At 47.0% G+C, this 17012-nt stretch overlaps 6 protein-coding genes across 6 annotated transcripts; 4 read left to right on the forward strand and 2 right to left on the reverse strand.

The window, feature by feature from the left end:
• Positions 1-3922: 3922 nt before the first annotated feature.
• LOC311321701 (histone H2B-like) lies at positions 3923-4300 on the forward strand (the record flags this gene model as incomplete). The annotated part of the gene is made up of 1 exon (XM_084453705.1): positions 3923-4300. One exon carries the CDS (start codon positions 3923-3925, stop codon positions 4298-4300), a length of 378 nt encoding a protein of 125 aa, XP_084309831.1.
• Positions 4301-5123: 823 nt separating this feature from the next.
• On the forward strand, positions 5124-5435 carry LOC311321719 (histone H4; the record flags this gene model as incomplete). Its single annotated transcript, XM_084453723.1, has 1 exon — positions 5124-5435. One exon carries the CDS (start codon positions 5124-5126, stop codon positions 5433-5435), a length of 312 nt encoding a protein of 103 aa, XP_084309849.1.
• Positions 5436-6377: 942 nt separating this feature from the next.
• LOC311321710 (histone H2B-like) lies at positions 6378-6755 on the reverse strand (the record flags this gene model as incomplete). The annotated part of the gene is made up of 1 exon (XM_084453714.1): positions 6378-6755. One exon carries the CDS (start codon positions 6753-6755, stop codon positions 6378-6380), a length of 378 nt encoding a protein of 125 aa, XP_084309840.1.
• A 1949-nt stretch (positions 6756-8704) lies between these two features.
• LOC311321660 (histone H1-like) lies at positions 8705-9325 on the forward strand (the record flags this gene model as incomplete). The annotated part of the gene is made up of 1 exon (XM_084453665.1): positions 8705-9325. One exon carries the CDS (start codon positions 8705-8707, stop codon positions 9323-9325), a length of 621 nt encoding a protein of 206 aa, XP_084309791.1.
• Positions 9326-10734: 1409 nt separating this feature from the next.
• Positions 10735-11121, reverse strand: LOC311321696 (histone H2A-like; the record flags this gene model as incomplete). The annotated part of the gene is made up of 1 exon (XM_084453701.1): positions 10735-11121. The coding sequence occupies one exon, from the start codon at positions 11119-11121 to the stop codon at positions 10735-10737; it is 387 nt and encodes a 128-aa protein (XP_084309827.1).
• A 294-nt stretch (positions 11122-11415) lies between these two features.
• On the forward strand, positions 11416-11826 carry LOC311321667 (histone H3.2; the record flags this gene model as incomplete). Its single annotated transcript, XM_084453672.1, has 1 exon — positions 11416-11826. The coding sequence occupies one exon, from the start codon at positions 11416-11418 to the stop codon at positions 11824-11826; it is 411 nt and encodes a 136-aa protein (XP_084309798.1).
• Positions 11827-17012: the final 5186 nt, after the last annotated feature.

Here is a 17012-nt window from a genome sequence, read left to right on the forward strand (position 1 = left end):
TGACGACAACCTCACCAGCGACACCACCAACAGCTGACTCTGACTCTGAGTCAGACACATCAACCCAGCTCCCGGAAGACAACAGCGGCGTCGGGACGTGGGCATCACAGGACATCAGCCAGAACAGCTTGACCAGTTACCAGGTGGCAAGCGTGGTACCTGACTCAGCCAGCCTGCGCGTCGATCTGGACGAAGCCCTAGCCATGCTGTGCGGGCGGACGGAAGGCGAGGAAGGCGCCTCTCTACAGGTGACACCAGAAAACTTCCCCAATCTAGTGGGCAAGAGAGGGAGATTGTCCCCTGAGGACACTAGAACCCAGGAAAGAAAGAGAACGAGAAATAAGAAAGACAAGAAGAAGAACAAAAATCATGAATGATGTGTAGACTTGTCTTATATCTAGCTGCAACTATATACCTCATGAGCCTAAACATTGCTACCATCAATCTCAGAGGTATTTTATCGGCAAAGCCGAGGAGAGAGAAGCTAGCGGTCCTTCAAAACATCAAAGCCGATGTCATCTTTGCACAGGAGCTATGGCTAAAAACAACAGACGATGTTAGAGATGTAAAAGCACGTTGGTTGAATGGACACTCTGAATTCACCATCGGCACTGATAGAACAGATGGTATAGGAATCTTCTTTAACACAAAAGACGTAGAGATAATAAAGAAACGAGAGCTCATACCTGGTCGCCTGCTAGTTTTGGATTGTATCATGAAAAAGCAAAAACTCAGGCTGATCAATGTCTATACAAGTCAGAAGGACAAGGAAAAAGTACAACTATTTGATAGGGTCAAAGAGGTTTTGTGCGGACAACATGATATAATTCTGGCAGGAGATTTCAATACCACTACTGAAATCAACGACCGTATCCCAGCGAGACCTTTCAAGCCTAGCCGAGCTAGCAGAACACTTAAAACCACATGTGAAATGTTCAAAATGAAAGATGTTTTTAGAGTTCTCCACCCAAATGCAACCGGTTTCACTCGTTTTGAAGCTAGGTACAAAACGAGGATAGACAGGGTTTATGTATCCGACAAGTTTAATGTACAAACGTATGGAACAGAGGCCTGGGTCAGCTCTGACCATTTGGCTGTACGGACCACGGTCAGCCTCCCAAGAGCAGGCCCCCGGCAGAACAGCTGGAAATTAAATGTGCACTGTCTGAAAAACACAGATGTGTTACAAAGTGTGAGAAATGAAATTCGAAGAGTGAAAGAATTAAGAGTTCTCACCGGCTCGGCTGTAGAGCTATGGGAGGAGATGAAGAGAAGCCTTAAAAGGCACCTTATTCTTCAATGTAAACTTTTAAATGGAAATCGAAATAAGGAGTATAATGATTTAATGAAAACATATATAGATATTAAATGTATAAGGAAATGCCTTTTGACCGAGCATGATGAAAAGAAGCTTGAAGATGTTGAGACAAAGCTTGCAGTTTTTAATAATGAATATGTAAGTACAGTGAAAGTGCATGCAGGAGTAGAAGCAGATGACCCTTCAAACATTAATACGATCATACATAAATATAAGGAAAGAGTAGACCATAAATGTATCAAAGTACTTAGAAACAGAGATGGCAATATTGTCCATGATGATAAAGAAATCACCCAAGTGATCATAGACAACTTCGAGGAAGTGTATGGGAATGTTAATGACAGCTCACAGGGTCCCGAGTACTTCCTATCGAAGGCCTCGCTGGCAGGTGTCAGTGAAACTGCAGGGCTGCTGGGTCCCATAACCAGAGAGGAGATCATGTCTGCCATCTTACTTCTGAGCAGAGGTAAATCACCAGGTCCTGACGGCCTCCCAAGTGAGTTCTACCAGGCTTTCTCCGGGGAGCTCGTAGAAATGTTGGCTTTTACCTTCAATGAAGGTATTGCTACAAACCACATGCACAGTAGTTTTTACCAGGGCATTATTTCTCTGATCTTTAAAAAGGGTGATGAAAGTGATTTTAATAACTGGAGACAGATAACCTTAACGAACATAGATTATAAAATATTTGCTAAAATAATAATGTTAAGAATAAGTAGTGTCCTAGAACGAATCATAGAGGAGGAACAGACATGTGCAATAAAAGGTCGCGTCATGTGGGACAACCTGAGTAAAATCAGAGAAATGATAATGGCAGACAGGCCTACAGATCAGGGCTTCTTCATTGTCGGGTTTGATCAGAAGAGAGCTTTTGACCTCATAAACCGGGAGTATGTATGGTGTGTTTTAAAAAAATATGGGTTCCCCGAAGTATTTATCGATATGATTAGACTATTGTATGCGAAGTCGCAGGTGGCCGTCAAGGTTAATGGGAGTCTTACTGATTTTATTGAGCTAAAGAAAGGACTGAAACAAGGGTGTCCTCTGAGCGCAGCGCTCTATGTTATAGCCATCAGCCCACTTCTCAACAGAATAAAGAATGATAAAAGAATCAGAGGAGTTAAGCCGCATAGGACAAGAGAGAGGGTGGCTGCCTATGCCGACGACGTGACTGTCTTTATAAAAAATCAGAAGGAACCCGACATAGTGAGAGAACACTTTCATGAGTATGAGCAGGCTTCAGGAGCCAAGTTAAATGATAGCAAAACTGAGTGCATCTGGATAGGAGAGGAAAAGAAAAAACCTAACCTGCTCATAGATGTAAAAGAAGAAATGAAAATATTAGGAATTTTATTCAGCAATAAGGATGTCATACACAGAAATTGGCAGAGAAAAGAAAAAGAAATAGAAGAAGAGACTAACAAGTGGAGATACAGGACAAGTACATACAACTCAAAAATACAGATTGTAAAGACCTTTATTATATCAAAACTACTTTTTTTAGCCAACATACTCCCACCACCTGCAACCACAATGCAAAAGATTAATAAAATGTGTGTTCGTTTTATATGGGGAAGCAACAGGGAAGTGGCAAAGAGAGCCCTGATGTATAAGAGCACGGCACATGGTGGTCTCGGTGCTGTAGATGTTGGCCTGAAGCTGAACATAGCTTATTGTAAAAACATAGCAAAAGGAATACAAAATAAAGCAACATGGATAGGGGAAAAAGACCAGTGGAAACGAACAAGACGTGGACCAACCGTACCTGGCCACAAGGTGTCATATGCAGTCTTCGTAGACAAGTACGCCGGTCTAAATATTGATTGGTGCTCTCAAACTAGCAAAAGCATATATCAACAGATAAGTGACCACCTCTATGGGGGGATGGTATTGTATAAAGATTTAACAGAAGACCAAAGTAAACAATTAATCAAATATTTAAACTGTGATGATATATCTGGAGTCATGCGTGACACTATGTGGCTGACGGTAAACGGCAAACTACCCGTCAGAGAGGTGCTGAACTACCTCCCCTCAGTCAGGACAGTGGAGTGCCCAATGCCAACCTGTAAAGAAATAGAAACAATAGAACACCTTATAATAGAATGTGATAGAGCCAAATATGTATGGAAAAAAATGCATGATATAGGAGTCAAAGTGCCTTGTGAATGGAAAATGGTGTATGCCAATTTTGACAGCACCGACAACCATAAACTGTTTTATATATGTATCTGTATCACTGTTTTTAAACTATGGAAAACCCGGTGCAAAATGTCTATTGATGGCACCTTCATTGGCTCATGTATGGTTTTCAAACAGATCAAAACCGAACTCAAAAGGAGAAGGACCATTGATCTAAACAGGACACACCCGAGACTTAACTGGGTCACAATTGATCTGACCTGACTTGAATTGTTTATTGTTTTGTAATATTGTATTGAATTGTAGGTCTGTTATTCAACTGGCTATTGCACAATGGCACTTTGAATTTTTAATCTGATTATTGTTGTTAAACTGTCAAGTATTGTATTTTTTGTAATGTACTAAAATTATCAATAAAGCTCTTAAAAACGTCGTTCCTGAGAAGCAACGAGACCTAGAAAAATGCCCGAACCGGCAGCTAAGTCCGCGCCCAAGAAGGGCTCTAAGAAAGCCGTCTCCAAGACCGCTGTCAAAGGCGGCAAGAAGCGCAGAAAGTCGAGAAAGGAGAGCTACGCTATCTACGTGTACAAAGTCCTGAAGCAGGTCCACCCCGACACCGGCATTTCCTCCAAGGCCATGGGGATCATGAATTCCTTTGTGAACGACATCTTCGAGCGCATTGCCGGAGAGTCCTCTCGCCTGGCGCACTACAACAAGCGTTCAACCATCACCTCCAGGGAGATCCAGACCGCCGTGCGCCTGCTGCTCCCCGGTGAGCTGGCCAAGCACGCCGTGTCCGAGGGCACCAAGGCAGTGACCAAGTACACCAGCTCCAAGTAAAGGGGCGGCTTTTAACTCTCCAATCTACCCAAAGGCTCTTTTAAGAGCCACCCACATATTCTATAAAATAATGCAATTCCATGATGGTAGAGACTAGATTTGTGTTTAATGTTCGTATACATTGTGTGCTCGGGATGCGTGCTGTAATTAATTGATCACCGAATGTGTAATTTGTTGACCATCTCTGGGGATCAATGCAGTTGTCTCTAAACCTGGGGCATTGCGCGCGTTTTCTTATTCTTCTAAGCCCCCGGTAACGTTAGAATAAACGGATCGCTGTAGGTCTAGCCTTGTGTTATCTGGGTTTATCCCTTACCTTTGTCCAGAAACAGAAGTTGAACCAATTGCAGCAAAATAGTTAACGTTACAGGAATCATCAGTGTAACTTCTTTAGCTACTGACCACTACCATTAATGTTATATGCTGCTGCTAGTTATTGTGAGGTAACTGGATATCCCACTCTTATTGTGCTGGATTAGTATTGGAACTGATGTGTCCAGGCGACAAGACCTATCTTCATTTATCAGACATTATTTCATGTCATTTCAATTCACAGCTATTTCAGTGGCATGACTAGCTTCCGTCCTACCCGTCCTTAACAGAAACAAGCCAGCCACGCACAGGCAGGCTGGACCTGGCCTGGTTGAGGACGTGCTGCTTGAAGGGTTGGGCTGAGGTAGGAGGTTCTATCCAGTGGGGCTCCACCCAGGCAGAAAAATGCGCCCACTGTGTTCAATCACATCCGCATTCGCGACATAATAAACACGCCACACTTCTGGGGTGCAGCAGTCAAGCTAACAACTTCATAGGCGAAGTGTGAAAAATGTCAGGCCGTGGTAAAGGAGGAAAAGGACTGGGCAAGGGAGGCGCCAAACGCCATCGCAAGGTTCTTCGTGATAACATCCAGGGCATCACCAAGCCTGCGATCCGTCGTCTGGCTCGTCGTGGTGGCGTGAAGCGTATTTCTGGCCTGATCTACGAAGAAACCCGCGGTGTTCTGAAGGTATTCCTGGAGAACGTCATCCGTGATGCCGTGACCTACACCGAGCACGCCAAGAGAAAGACCGTCACCGCCATGGATGTGGTCTACGCTCTGAAGCGCCAGGGACGCACCCTGTACGGCTTCGGCGGATAAGCGTTTTCTGGATAATTTGTGGCATACCGACCCAACGGCTCTTTTAAGAGCCACCCACATCTACAATTAAAAGCCTTGTCTCTATGTCGAATGCTCAGGTCATGCATAATAGATGCTCATAGTGAATGTAGAATACATTTTATTTAAAAGCTCCAGATTAAGTATTGTAAGATATTCTAAGTGCTGTACACAATTGCAGCTCACGAGCGGTAGCGTTAATAAAATCAACCGAGTGCCGTTATTGAATTACGTCAATTAAAGTAAGACCATCAGCTAGCGGAGTTTTCGCCGCTAGAAAAGACGTTTTCGCCGTTATTCCGATTGGAATAGTGTTACAATGAATTGTTGTAGCTTGTAGTCCGCAGGTCAAGTAGGCTAGCCTAGGTCTCCCACTCAAATCGTCCCGGACGGCTTGGAAGTCCAGTTTCTATTGTGAAATATTTGTTTTCGCGTCGAGTGTGGCTGCGAGGCAATGCAAGAATGGCTGCTCCCCCCAACACTGCTGGCATTGTTTTCCTGTAGAAGAGGGTTGAATTCCACTCAACTGTCACCCACCGTAATGGGCTACTAATAGTCTAGAATCAGTCTACATGGTCATATTTCGTGATCGGCTACCGACGGGGATAACTCACTATCAATCCTAAATATCCTCGCCGTCGACCAAGCCTGCGATCCGTTTATTCTAACGTTACCGGGGGGCTTAGAAGAATAAGAAAACGCGCGCAATGCCCCAGGCTTAGAGAACTGCATTGATCCCCAGAGATGGTCAATAAATTACACATTCGGGGATCAATTACAGCACGCATCCCGAGCACACAATGTATACGAACATTAAACATATACATCTAGTCTCTACCACCATGGAATTGCATTATTTTATAGAATATGTGGGTGGCTCTTAAAAGAGCCTTTGGGTAGAATGGAACGTGAAAAGCCGCCTCTTTACTTGGAGCTGGTGTACTTGGTCACTGCCTTGGTGCCCTCGGACACGGCGTGCTTGGCCAGCTCACCGGGGAGCAGCAGGCGCACGGCGGTCTGGATCTCCCTGGAGGTGATGGTTCTACGCTTGTTGTAGTGCGCCAGGCGAGAGGACTCTCCGGCAATGCGCTCGAAGATGTCGTTCACAAAGGAATTCATGATCCCCATGGCCTTGGAGGAAATGCCGGTGTCGGGGTGGACCTGCTTCAGGACTTTGTACACGTAGATAGCGTAGCTCTCCTTTCTCGACTTTCTGCGCTTCTTGCCGCCCTTGGCAGCGGTCTTGGAGACGGCTTTCTTGGAGCCCTTCTTGGGCGCGGACTTCGCAGCAGGTTCAGGCATCTCGATTCTTCGTTGCTTCACAGGAACAAATGTAAAATGCCGCTGGTATTCACCCACTATATATGGAGGGGTATGCAAATATTTAGGCAAGGCTCCCTCTAATATCTGCGTTGAGCTCGACGCCCTCGTTTCACCTGTGACCCAAATCAATTGCACATGCCGGGACCCCCCCTCCGTCTGCCTTTTTTTTTTGTAGCCTATCCATACAAACTAAGTTAGTCAACCCCCCCTCCCCCCCAAAAAAAAATAGTGGGAGGGACAATCTTGCTTCATGAATCTGAGATGTACAAGTACAGTAATGAAACACAGATTTATTATTATTATTATTATTAATGATAATAGTAACAATAATAATGAACATTTTGTGTGTGCGTAAGCAAGCGGTAGCTCTAATCCAACGATGCTACAGCAGCATCTGTCACCAAGCTAGCACGACACACATCAAAAGACAGCTTTCTCAAAAGGTGAACAGAATTGGACAGATTGGTTCCCTGCACACGCCCACTGCTCCTGGCAGCCCTTGGAGGAAGGATAGCATAGGATGGGTCAAAGGCAGAACATTTCACCAGGCGACCTGTGCGTGCGTGTGTGTGTGTGCGTGCGTGTGCGTAGTTTAGTAAAGAACAGCACAGAAGGAGCTTTGATCAATTGATCACTCATCAATAAGCACTTTCCGTGTGAAGTGTAAGGTGTAGCCTAAATCTTCAGTAGGAGCCTACCTATAGCCTAAGCTAGGCTTCTTCAAATTGTTAAGCTTTGTGTAATTCTCATGGCACATTCAATTACACGATGAAGAGATGTATATAGTCAGGTCATCAAATTAAGTAAAAAGAAAAAGAGTGTGTTGTGATTGTTGGGCTATGTTTCACCTTTCTGCCCTCTGCAACCAATGTGCTTTTAGGCGATTTCATCTGGTTTGATTTGTAGGCTACTAAGAAAGGAGGTTATTGAATGAGAACAAGCTGTGGTACAATCTAAATGACGAAACCCTAGGGAGCTGAGGTCACTGCCTCAACAACAATGCACGGTCTCCAGGCAGCAATCGAAATCAGAAGTCGGTCTAACCCTAACCCTCAACCCATGTACAATGAGTCTAACTCATCGCTCCTCAAAGGGAACTACGACATAGGTGTGCTCAGAGACTCCTCCTAAACCAACCCAGGTGAGACGCAGCCGGTGCGCCTCAGGTCACTTTACTGCATAGCCATACCAACCAAACGACGACATTGCGCCAGACGAGGGACGTAGACTGTAGTAGTAGTAGTAGTAGCCTAGTCTAAAAAGACCAGAGGGAGTCATTCTGCAGGGAATCCAAATGAGAGTCACCCTCTGAGAAAGGTAGCATACACACACGGACAGACACCACTTTTATAGGGACCAGGGCTCAGACCCAGTTTCAACACTGTGCTTTACGCACCCCAAAAGAGACCCTGTTTAAAAACCCCGGCACCACATCTGTGTACCCTAAATCATTTTAGTCCCTCGCCAAACAACTTTGCTCACTGGGCAACGGTTTGTGTCCAAAATCGCTTGCACTTTTAGACATTTTAGGAGTCAAATGCCAGTGGAAACCCAGTGCGCACAGCTCCATCCGAGAGATCAACGGCAATGTTTTCACACAGTCGCAACTAAACAGACGAGGCCGCCGCTACCCAAACCGCTTTATTTCGAACGGCAAATAGGTTACTCCTTGTCACATTCGCTTTAGGACTTCTGCTCCACTCCAACTTTGATTTTTAGCCCTTTATTCGCCAGGAGAAAACACAAGAGGAGAACATTTTGGTAACCGGGAGCTGCAGAGTTGGGGAGCTGAGTCCACACGGTTCTCATGTCGCGTTTAAGGCCAACCCTTTGCACAGGCGAGCAACACAACAGCACAGAGCAGCGTCAAGAGGACTCGTAGTCAGCAAAACCAACGTGTGTTACTAGAGGGCAAATTGAAACTAGACATGGCAGAAGTCGCCCCAGCCCCCGCAGCCGCCGCTCCGGCCAAGGCACCCAAGAAGAAGGCAGCAGCCAAGCCCAAGAAAGTGGGACCCAGCGTCGGCGAGCTGATCGTCACGGCTGTTTCCGCCTCCAAGGAGAGGAGCGGTGTCTCCCTGGCAGCGGTCAAGAAGGCTCTTGCTGCCGGCGGCTACGACGTGGAGAAGAACAACTCCCGCGTCAAGATTGCCGTCAAGAGCCTCGTCACCAAGGGCACTTTGGTACAGACCAAAGGAACTGGCGCCTCCGGTTCTTTCAAGATCAACAAGGCCGCCGAGGTGAAGCCAAAAAAGCCAGCTAAGAAGACCCCCGCCCCGAAGGCCAAAAAAGTAGTCGCCAAGAAGCCCGCTGCGGCCAAGAAGCCCAAAAAGGCTGTGGCTAAGAAGCCTGCAGCCGCAAAAAAATCGCCCAAGAAAGCCAAGAAGCCAGTAGCGGCTAAGAAGGCCCCAGCCAAGAGCCCCAAAAAGGCTAAGAAACCCGCGACACCCAAGAAAGCCCCAGCTAAGAGCCCCAAGAAGGCCGTCAAGCCCAAAGCTGCCAAGCCCAGGGCTGCCAAGGCGAAGAAGGCAGCCCCCAAGAAGAAGTAAACGTCCTGTTTTCGTCCTCTACATAACAAAGGCTCTTTTAAGAGCCACCCACCCCTCTCCATAAAAGCATATCCATGTATGGGTACCTTATTCATGCGGGTGCGCGTTTTATGCACGCTGATGTTTCATTGTAATGAACTTCCACAGCACAGGCTTGGGATGTCAACTCTAGGACTAAATTGTTGAGGCTTTGGATCAGATCAACACTAGGCTAGTTTATGAACATCGTCATTTTGGCGCCCAAAATTAGCAGAGTTAGTGTGAGAGCTGGGGACAAGCGCTGACCGTGGGCTCGTTCGTAAGGATCAGGACTTGCTGTGGCCTCTGGCTAAATTTCGACCGACTTGCCTCCAGCCACAGCCATTTTATCATTTGAACAGCCGCTTCACTTACGGTCTCATATTTAAAGAAGAGACAGTTATGATCTCATATTTAAAGAAGAGACAGTTATGACTATGTGGTACGTCCACTGGCCATACTTACTACTTCAATCATGACACACACTTCATTCAAATCACAAATTATAAAAGGCTTTTTGAAAAACCTCCATAGACCCCCATGCATTCTCTCTGTTTGCCCTCTGAGGGTAATGTAAGTGGCAGTAGATCAAGGCATAAGCTGTCTTTCGCCATGTGCCCATACTAATTTCGCTTGTATTTGTCTATATAGCAACAGATTGAACTAAAACAGGACTAGTGTCTGACCGTGTAGCTCCTGGTGCTCATGCAATTGGGTCATTTAGCAGGCACTTATCAAAAGCGACTTACAACGTTGAGCTACAGTGTGGTGGCACACCGGTAGGTAAGATTATTTTTATTTTTTTAGTTGCAGATCATGCTGCGCATAAGACCTGGTAAAGGACGGAGTAGGATAGTATTAGTAGTAGGCTACAGGTAGTAAGCAGTCTGTTGGGGCTGATGGGATCATTCAGAGCTGCTGCTCTTTTCTGCCTTTCTATTTCGGACAGGACGGAAAGTCAATGGAGGTTTATTTAGTAGGGAGGATCAACAGGCATGACAAATCAAACATTACTTGACGTGAATTGTTCCCTTTATGGTAGCGCACTTAATACACAAAACGCAACACAATGCGATTCAATCCAAAACACAGATCAAACAGCCCAGTGATCAAGAAAACTATATGCCGGTAATAACACTGACAATTGTAGGCAGCATGCAGTTGATGGCACATTATTAAAACAATCCCGAGACGTTTCTGAATCCTCGTGACAAACCCTTAAGAGAAATAACATGGGTTTACTTGGAGGATTGGCCACGTTGTAGGTCTTAGTAGGCCAAGTCTTAAAAACTTGGTATGAAAATACATATTGCGCTTTCTTTAAGGAGTGAAGTGGGTGGCTCTTAAAAGAGCCTTTGGGGATGTTGGGAAACTGAAGTTCAGTAACGACTTTACTTGGCTTTGACAGCCTTCTCGGTCTTCTTGGGGAGAAGCACTGCCTGGATGTTGGGCAGCACGCCGCCCTGGGCGATCGTCACGCCTCCCAGAAGTTTGTTGAGCTCTTCGTCGTTGCGGACAGCCAGCTGGAGGTGACGGGGGATGATACGAGTCTTCTTGTTGTCGCGGGCAGCGTTGCCGGCCAACTCCAGGATTTCAGCAGTCAGGTACTCGAGCACAGCGGCCAGGTAGACCGGTGCACCGGCTCCCACACGCTGGGCATAGTTGCCTTTACGGAGAAGTCTGTGAACACGACCCACTGGGAACTGGAGACCGGCGCGAGATGATCGGGTCTTGGCCTTAGCCCTGGCTTTGCCTCCTGTTTTCCCCCTTCCGCTCATTTTCAGTATCAAAGTAGTTCAGAAACTGAGTGGTGTGATACTACGGCGGTCGGATTTTTATAACTTGCGTAAAGTGGCGCTCTTTTGCTTTTGTCGCCTTATCCAATCCCAGTCTCCGTGTTAATGGCCAATGGGGAGAAGGAGACGATAGCCAGCCAATGAAGTCACCCAGAGAGGCCGTCCAATCAGCGCACGGCAGCGGACGTTATATAAATGGCACATTACCGTCTGTAAAACTACAAGACTCTTCGTCGAAAATTATAACTTCTACTCGCGCAGAAGAAAGCTGAGATCATGGCCAGAACCAAGCAGACCGCCCGCAAATCCACCGGTGGCAAAGCCCCGAGGAAGCAGCTCGCCACCAAGGCGGCTCGTAAGAGCGCACCCGCCACCGGCGGTGTGAAGAAGCCCCATCGTTACAGGCCCGGCACAGTAGCCCTGAGAGAGATCCGTCGTTACCAGAAGTCAACCGAGCTGTTGATTCGTAAGTTGCCCTTCCAGCGCCTGGTGAGGGAAATCGCTCAGGACTTCAAGACCGACTTGCGCTTCCAGAGCTCTGCTGTTATGGCCCTGCAGGAGGCCAGCGAGGCGTACCTGGTCGGCCTCTTCGAGGACACCAACCTGTGCGCCATTCACGCCAAGAGGGTAACCATCATGCCCAAGGACATCCAGTTGGCCCGCCGCATTCGCGGAGAACGCGCCTAAAATGGTCTGAGTTGCTTCAACATCCCCCAAAGGCTCTTTTAAGAGCCAACTCATTATCTCTAATGATAAAGCCAATGTGTTCCTATTGTTACCTGCACAGTCTAGTGTGTCCTAATAGGAGTAGGTTGGACTGCTAGTTCTACTACACTGTCCATTCACCACCGTCATGACATCCACGTTTACAATGCAATTATTTTTGTACATTGACTTTACGCCCAGCCATGCATTTTAGCCTGTACCGCCTTTTTTGACACCCACGAAGAGAACTTGGAATGGAATGAAAGTCAGACTTTAGTCCCTTCCAGCATTTGATTACAGCCTCAGAGAGTATGAACATAGTTTCAAAATGGTTTATTCAAACACTAGTAACATGCTTTGTTTAGCGTATGAGGTGGTTTAAACAAGTGAATAGCCGTTCAATCTATTTTAACGTGATGGGAAAACCACAGCAAAGTGAGATTAAGGTTGTTTTTTTGTCTTGTTTCTTTTTCCTCCTGCGTTGTGGTATGTTACATGTGGACTATTTAAGTGTACCATACCTAAACAATACCACAAAGCGGGAAAAAACAAAGTCACAAGCAACAAAAAAGCCTTTTAGCTCCCTCTAGTGGCTATAGTTATAAATTACATTCTGCTACAGATATGGATTTCCATCAACTCTATATCTTTTGACTGGTGCCTGTCTTTACCTGTCTTTTGGCAACCCCTATGTCTTCTCCTCATTTGGATAGTTGAGAACAGATTGTAGCACAGCTAAGACAGACCTCCATCCTGTCAGTCACAGTGTGAGATAGTAATGTTCCCTCCACGGTTCCCTCAGGTCAAATGGGAGCTGAAGGAGGTGGATGTTGATGGTCCCCAGTCCCCAGCCCAGTAGGTTCAGCTGCAGCACCACAACACCAGTGGCACACACATTTTTAATCCATACATACAGTTCACCTGTGTATTTACATGGAACCCATATATTGTATTGCATATTATATCGACCTAAACCTATTTCATATCGCTTGAATGTGGCTGTTGTAACAGTGCAATTTCCCCTCTGGAATTAATGAAGTACCTGCCTGCCCTGAAAATGGACTACTGTTAAATCAGTTGTCTCTGCAGTACCCCTGTACAGGGGTCCGAGTCCTGCCCTCCTGTAACAGGAACTTACCAGCCCAGCGACTTCTCGTTCGTGTGGGTTTCTAATAGATAGTTTAGGCAGGTGAGAAGAAGATTTGTCTATAGCTTCTAACAGTCTTTCCCAGAGCCCACCCTGCCTACGCTCCAGCAGCACCCCCTATGACCTGAGAGGGGGGATGCAGCACAGGAGCCAAATCAGGTTCACCACTGCTCTTCTCTAAAGGAGATGTCTGTTGACGTGGTTGCTAGAATTAGGTTTTAGCAGCTAGTATACTTCAGCTACAAGGGTGTGTCGTTTACAAACCAGGGCAACCTATAAGAATAACAATGCATGCATCACCTAACATTTCACATCACCTAACATTTCACATAAAGTACCATACAGATGACGCAAGATAACTTTACTTTTTATAATGCTCAATAAATGATTTATTTAGAAGAACATTGCTAGAGGCAGATTCATGCCATATGCAGGGCATTATCAAATTACATCACACAACAATTGGCAACATGGTTGGAGAGATTCTATAAAGATGGCCTATCATACCCTATATGGACAAAAGCTGTTATAGCTGCAAACGGGGGACCAACTCCTTATGAATGCCTATGAATTTAGAAAGGGATGTCATAAAAGCTCCTCTAAGTGTAATGTGTACACATCCCAATACTTTTGTCCATATAGTGTATATAAAAAAAAAACTATCAGTGCTTCTTACCTACAGGACCAAACACACCTCATGTGAGAGATATTGTGGTGACGTGATCAATCAAGCAATCAATCAATCAAAGCTTTATTTGTATAGCGTATTTCATACACAGAGGCAACACAATGCGCTTTACAGAGAACAAGGGAGGTGGGCATACGACCCACTCTCTACATATTCCAGAGGGAAGCCAAAAAAACAAAACAGTATCACCTAGGGAGAGAAAAATGAGCTGTAAAAATTATTCCCTGACCCCTCTCAACAAGATGATCAAGCAAGCTCCTGGAGTATGTTTGTCCAACTGTTAAGAACATTTATAGAGCAATAAATTACATTAAATTACATTTTCAGAGCAAAAGGGGTTAAAAAGAGCATAGGAGAGACATGGTAAACACTGGTGTATGTCTGTGTGAGCGTGAGTGTGCCTGGGTCCAGGTAGAGGCAGGGGTCGGGGGTAGGGTGGGGGTGGGAAAAGGATACGGACCCGGGTTAGGGTGAGGGGAAGGGGGACTGGGCCCCATGTCCAGGCCTAAAGCCGTAAGTGGACTGGTGTATGTCTGTGTGTACGTGTGTGTGTGTGTGTGTGTGTGTGTGTGTGTGTTACCTAAATGCTACTCACTTTACCGAGACCAATGGGAGGGTGGGCATAGTTCCCACCCCTACATATTCCAGGGGAAGCAACAAAAAAAAAAAAACAGTTTCACCCGGGGGCCAGAAAAGTGAGCCGTTACAATTATTCCCTGACCTCTCTCAACGAGACGATCGAGCAAACTCCTGGAAAATGTTTGTCTATTAAACTTATACAGAGCAGTAAACATGGGCTAGATACTTCATAAGAGAGACATGACTAACAGGAGAGTGCACAAATAGTTACAGAGAAGTTGCCTACATGGTAGGCCATTATGTGTTAGCTATCACTGTAGTCTATAATATGATATTTGAGTGAATCATATAACAAAGCACAATAAGCACTTAGCATAACAGGCTCATAGAGAATGCTGCAAGGCAGAGGTGGGGAAACAGAAAGCGGAGAGCCAAGGGTAAAACATGGGTAGGGTTGGGTGGGTAGGGACAGCTGACGACACAGTGTGGGAAGGAGGAGCCAGTGGTCCGGTTCCAGTTCCTGCTTGGTTGTTGCCTACTCACCTTCCCGTATCCTGTATCACCTGCACCTCATCCCTCATTACCCTTAGCATTAAAGGAGTAGTAAAGGGAAAAATCATGTTTAGCCCTGTTTCAAGGTTACTTATGATCATATACAATGGTTCAGATGAAAAAGTTGAGAAAACTTGCACGTTTGAGAAAGTGATGATTGCTCTACCACCGTTTTGGTCAGACAATGGATGTGGGTGGGCACCGTGAAAAATCATTCAAAAAACATGTTAAACTCTCAATTTCAAAGACAGCCAAATGGTCGGGCTGGAGAGGGATATTTCTCAGGGAACCCCGCCCCTCGAGCACTCGCTGGCATCCCATCTGGTCCCGGGGGCCTCATGGGCGTCCAGCAGGACAGCGCAGCTACCTGGGGCCAAGGCGACACAATGAGTTTAACATGTTTTTGAATGATTTTTAAAGTTGCCCACCCACATCCATTGTATGACCTAAACGGTGGTAGAGCAATTATCAGACTTTCTCAAAAGTGCTAGTTTTGTCAATGTTTTGATCTGAACCATTGTATATGATCATAAGTAACCTTAAAACAGGGCTAAACATGCATTTTCCCTTTACTACTCCTTTAAAAAAAATAATCCGTCTCAAAGTGGGCTAAGCTAAACCGGCTATATCTGGTATATGTTTAGCCTCTACTTCTATTACACGTATTTTGCTTGCTGGGCAGCGTGAGTCACATCTGCTTTAGCAGGAAAAGACTGCGGCTCGAGCCGGTCTTTCAGCTGCAGCAAGACCTGCCGTGGTCAATTCTGACTCTTTCACAGAAGACCCAGCGGCTCTAGCCGAGAACATTACAGTAGCTGAAACAGGAGGAGATGCGGACTGTACATGACAACCAGGATAACGTTGCATTGTGTTTGCTTTATGGGCAGTGGGTGATGTGCCTACACCCCCCCCCCCCGGGGCGGCTGTAGCTCAGGAGGTAGAGCGGGTCGTACAATGATCATCGGACATGTCGAAGTGTCCTTGGCAAAGTGAACACTGAACAGCAAATTGCTCCCAATGAGCAGGCTAGCACCTTGCATAGCAGCTGCCGCCATTGGTGTGTGAATGTGTGTGTGAGTGGGTGAATGAGAGGCCATTGTAAAGCGCTTTGGATATAAGTGCAGTCCATTTACCATTTACCATTACCATTTACTTCATTCCTCAACAGGGAAACTTGCTCACCACCGCTCTTAACACTGCGTGGTGTGGGCACACCACCACCATCAATAGGTGCGTCTCTTCTTAACCCAAGCCGGAAGCGGAGCGGTGGGCGCGCTTGAAGACGCCGGTCTGGTCCCGGCACCCTGGGCGGGGTAGGCAGGGGGAGGTCGCGGGGGAGGAGCCGCGCGCGCAGTCCAGGAGCCCGGGCGAGCCGGTCCATGGGCCGTAGCGGGGCGGGACCCCGTGGCAGGTTGTTTAACCTTGACGTGCCGGCACACTGCGCTCCCCCGGAGCAGCGAGGTGGCGAGCGAGGAGGAGCCGGTCCTGCTCCTGGCTGCGACACTGCTCCAGGATGTTAGACATAGCCGCCCCAAACAACCCCTCCCTACTGACCGGTGAGTTGAGGAGGACACCTTTGTTTTCCTCTCGCAGACGAGTCAGGGAGAGCCATAGGTGGCGCTGCTGCACCACCGACATGGCCATCACTCCACCCAGACAGGAGGCGGAGATTCTCACAAGCTGAGCAATGGCTCCGGCGGCTTCGGCCATCTCCGCTCTCCTGTCTTCATCCATAGAGGGGGGGGTTTGCTCCATAGCCAGCTGGCCGATGTAAATGGCCAGCATAGCAATAGAGGAGGAGGCAGCCACGGCCTGCACGGCCAGCGAAAAACAAGGTTGTCTTGTCCTTGACGTCCAGTATGAGAGGCTTCCTGGCCGAGCCCCAGGCGGAGGAACCAGGCACCAGGACCACTGCGATGTCGGGTTCCAGGGGAGGAGAGACGATAGCTGCTACAGCAGTCCAGCCGGTTACCCTCGTTAGCTCTGCTGAACTGGTGAAGCAGACATCTGATCGCCAACGGCCGCTCCCATTCAGCCTCGACGAACGCCTCCAGGTTGGGCATAGCCGGCAGGAGACGAGAAGCAGGCTGGGAGGGACGCCCCTAGCAGACGGAGCTCCACAGGGTGAGCCCCGTAGTCGCAGCAGCCTCCAGTACGGGGATGCCAAGGTGATGCGTGGCTCTACCCAGCAACCGGGGCAGA

The sequence above is a fragment of the Borostomias antarcticus genome (genome assembly GCF_949987555.1).
Source record: "Borostomias antarcticus genome assembly, chromosome: 19".
In the NCBI taxonomy this organism is placed as follows: Eukaryota; Metazoa; Chordata; class Actinopteri; order Stomiiformes; family Stomiidae; genus Borostomias; species Borostomias antarcticus.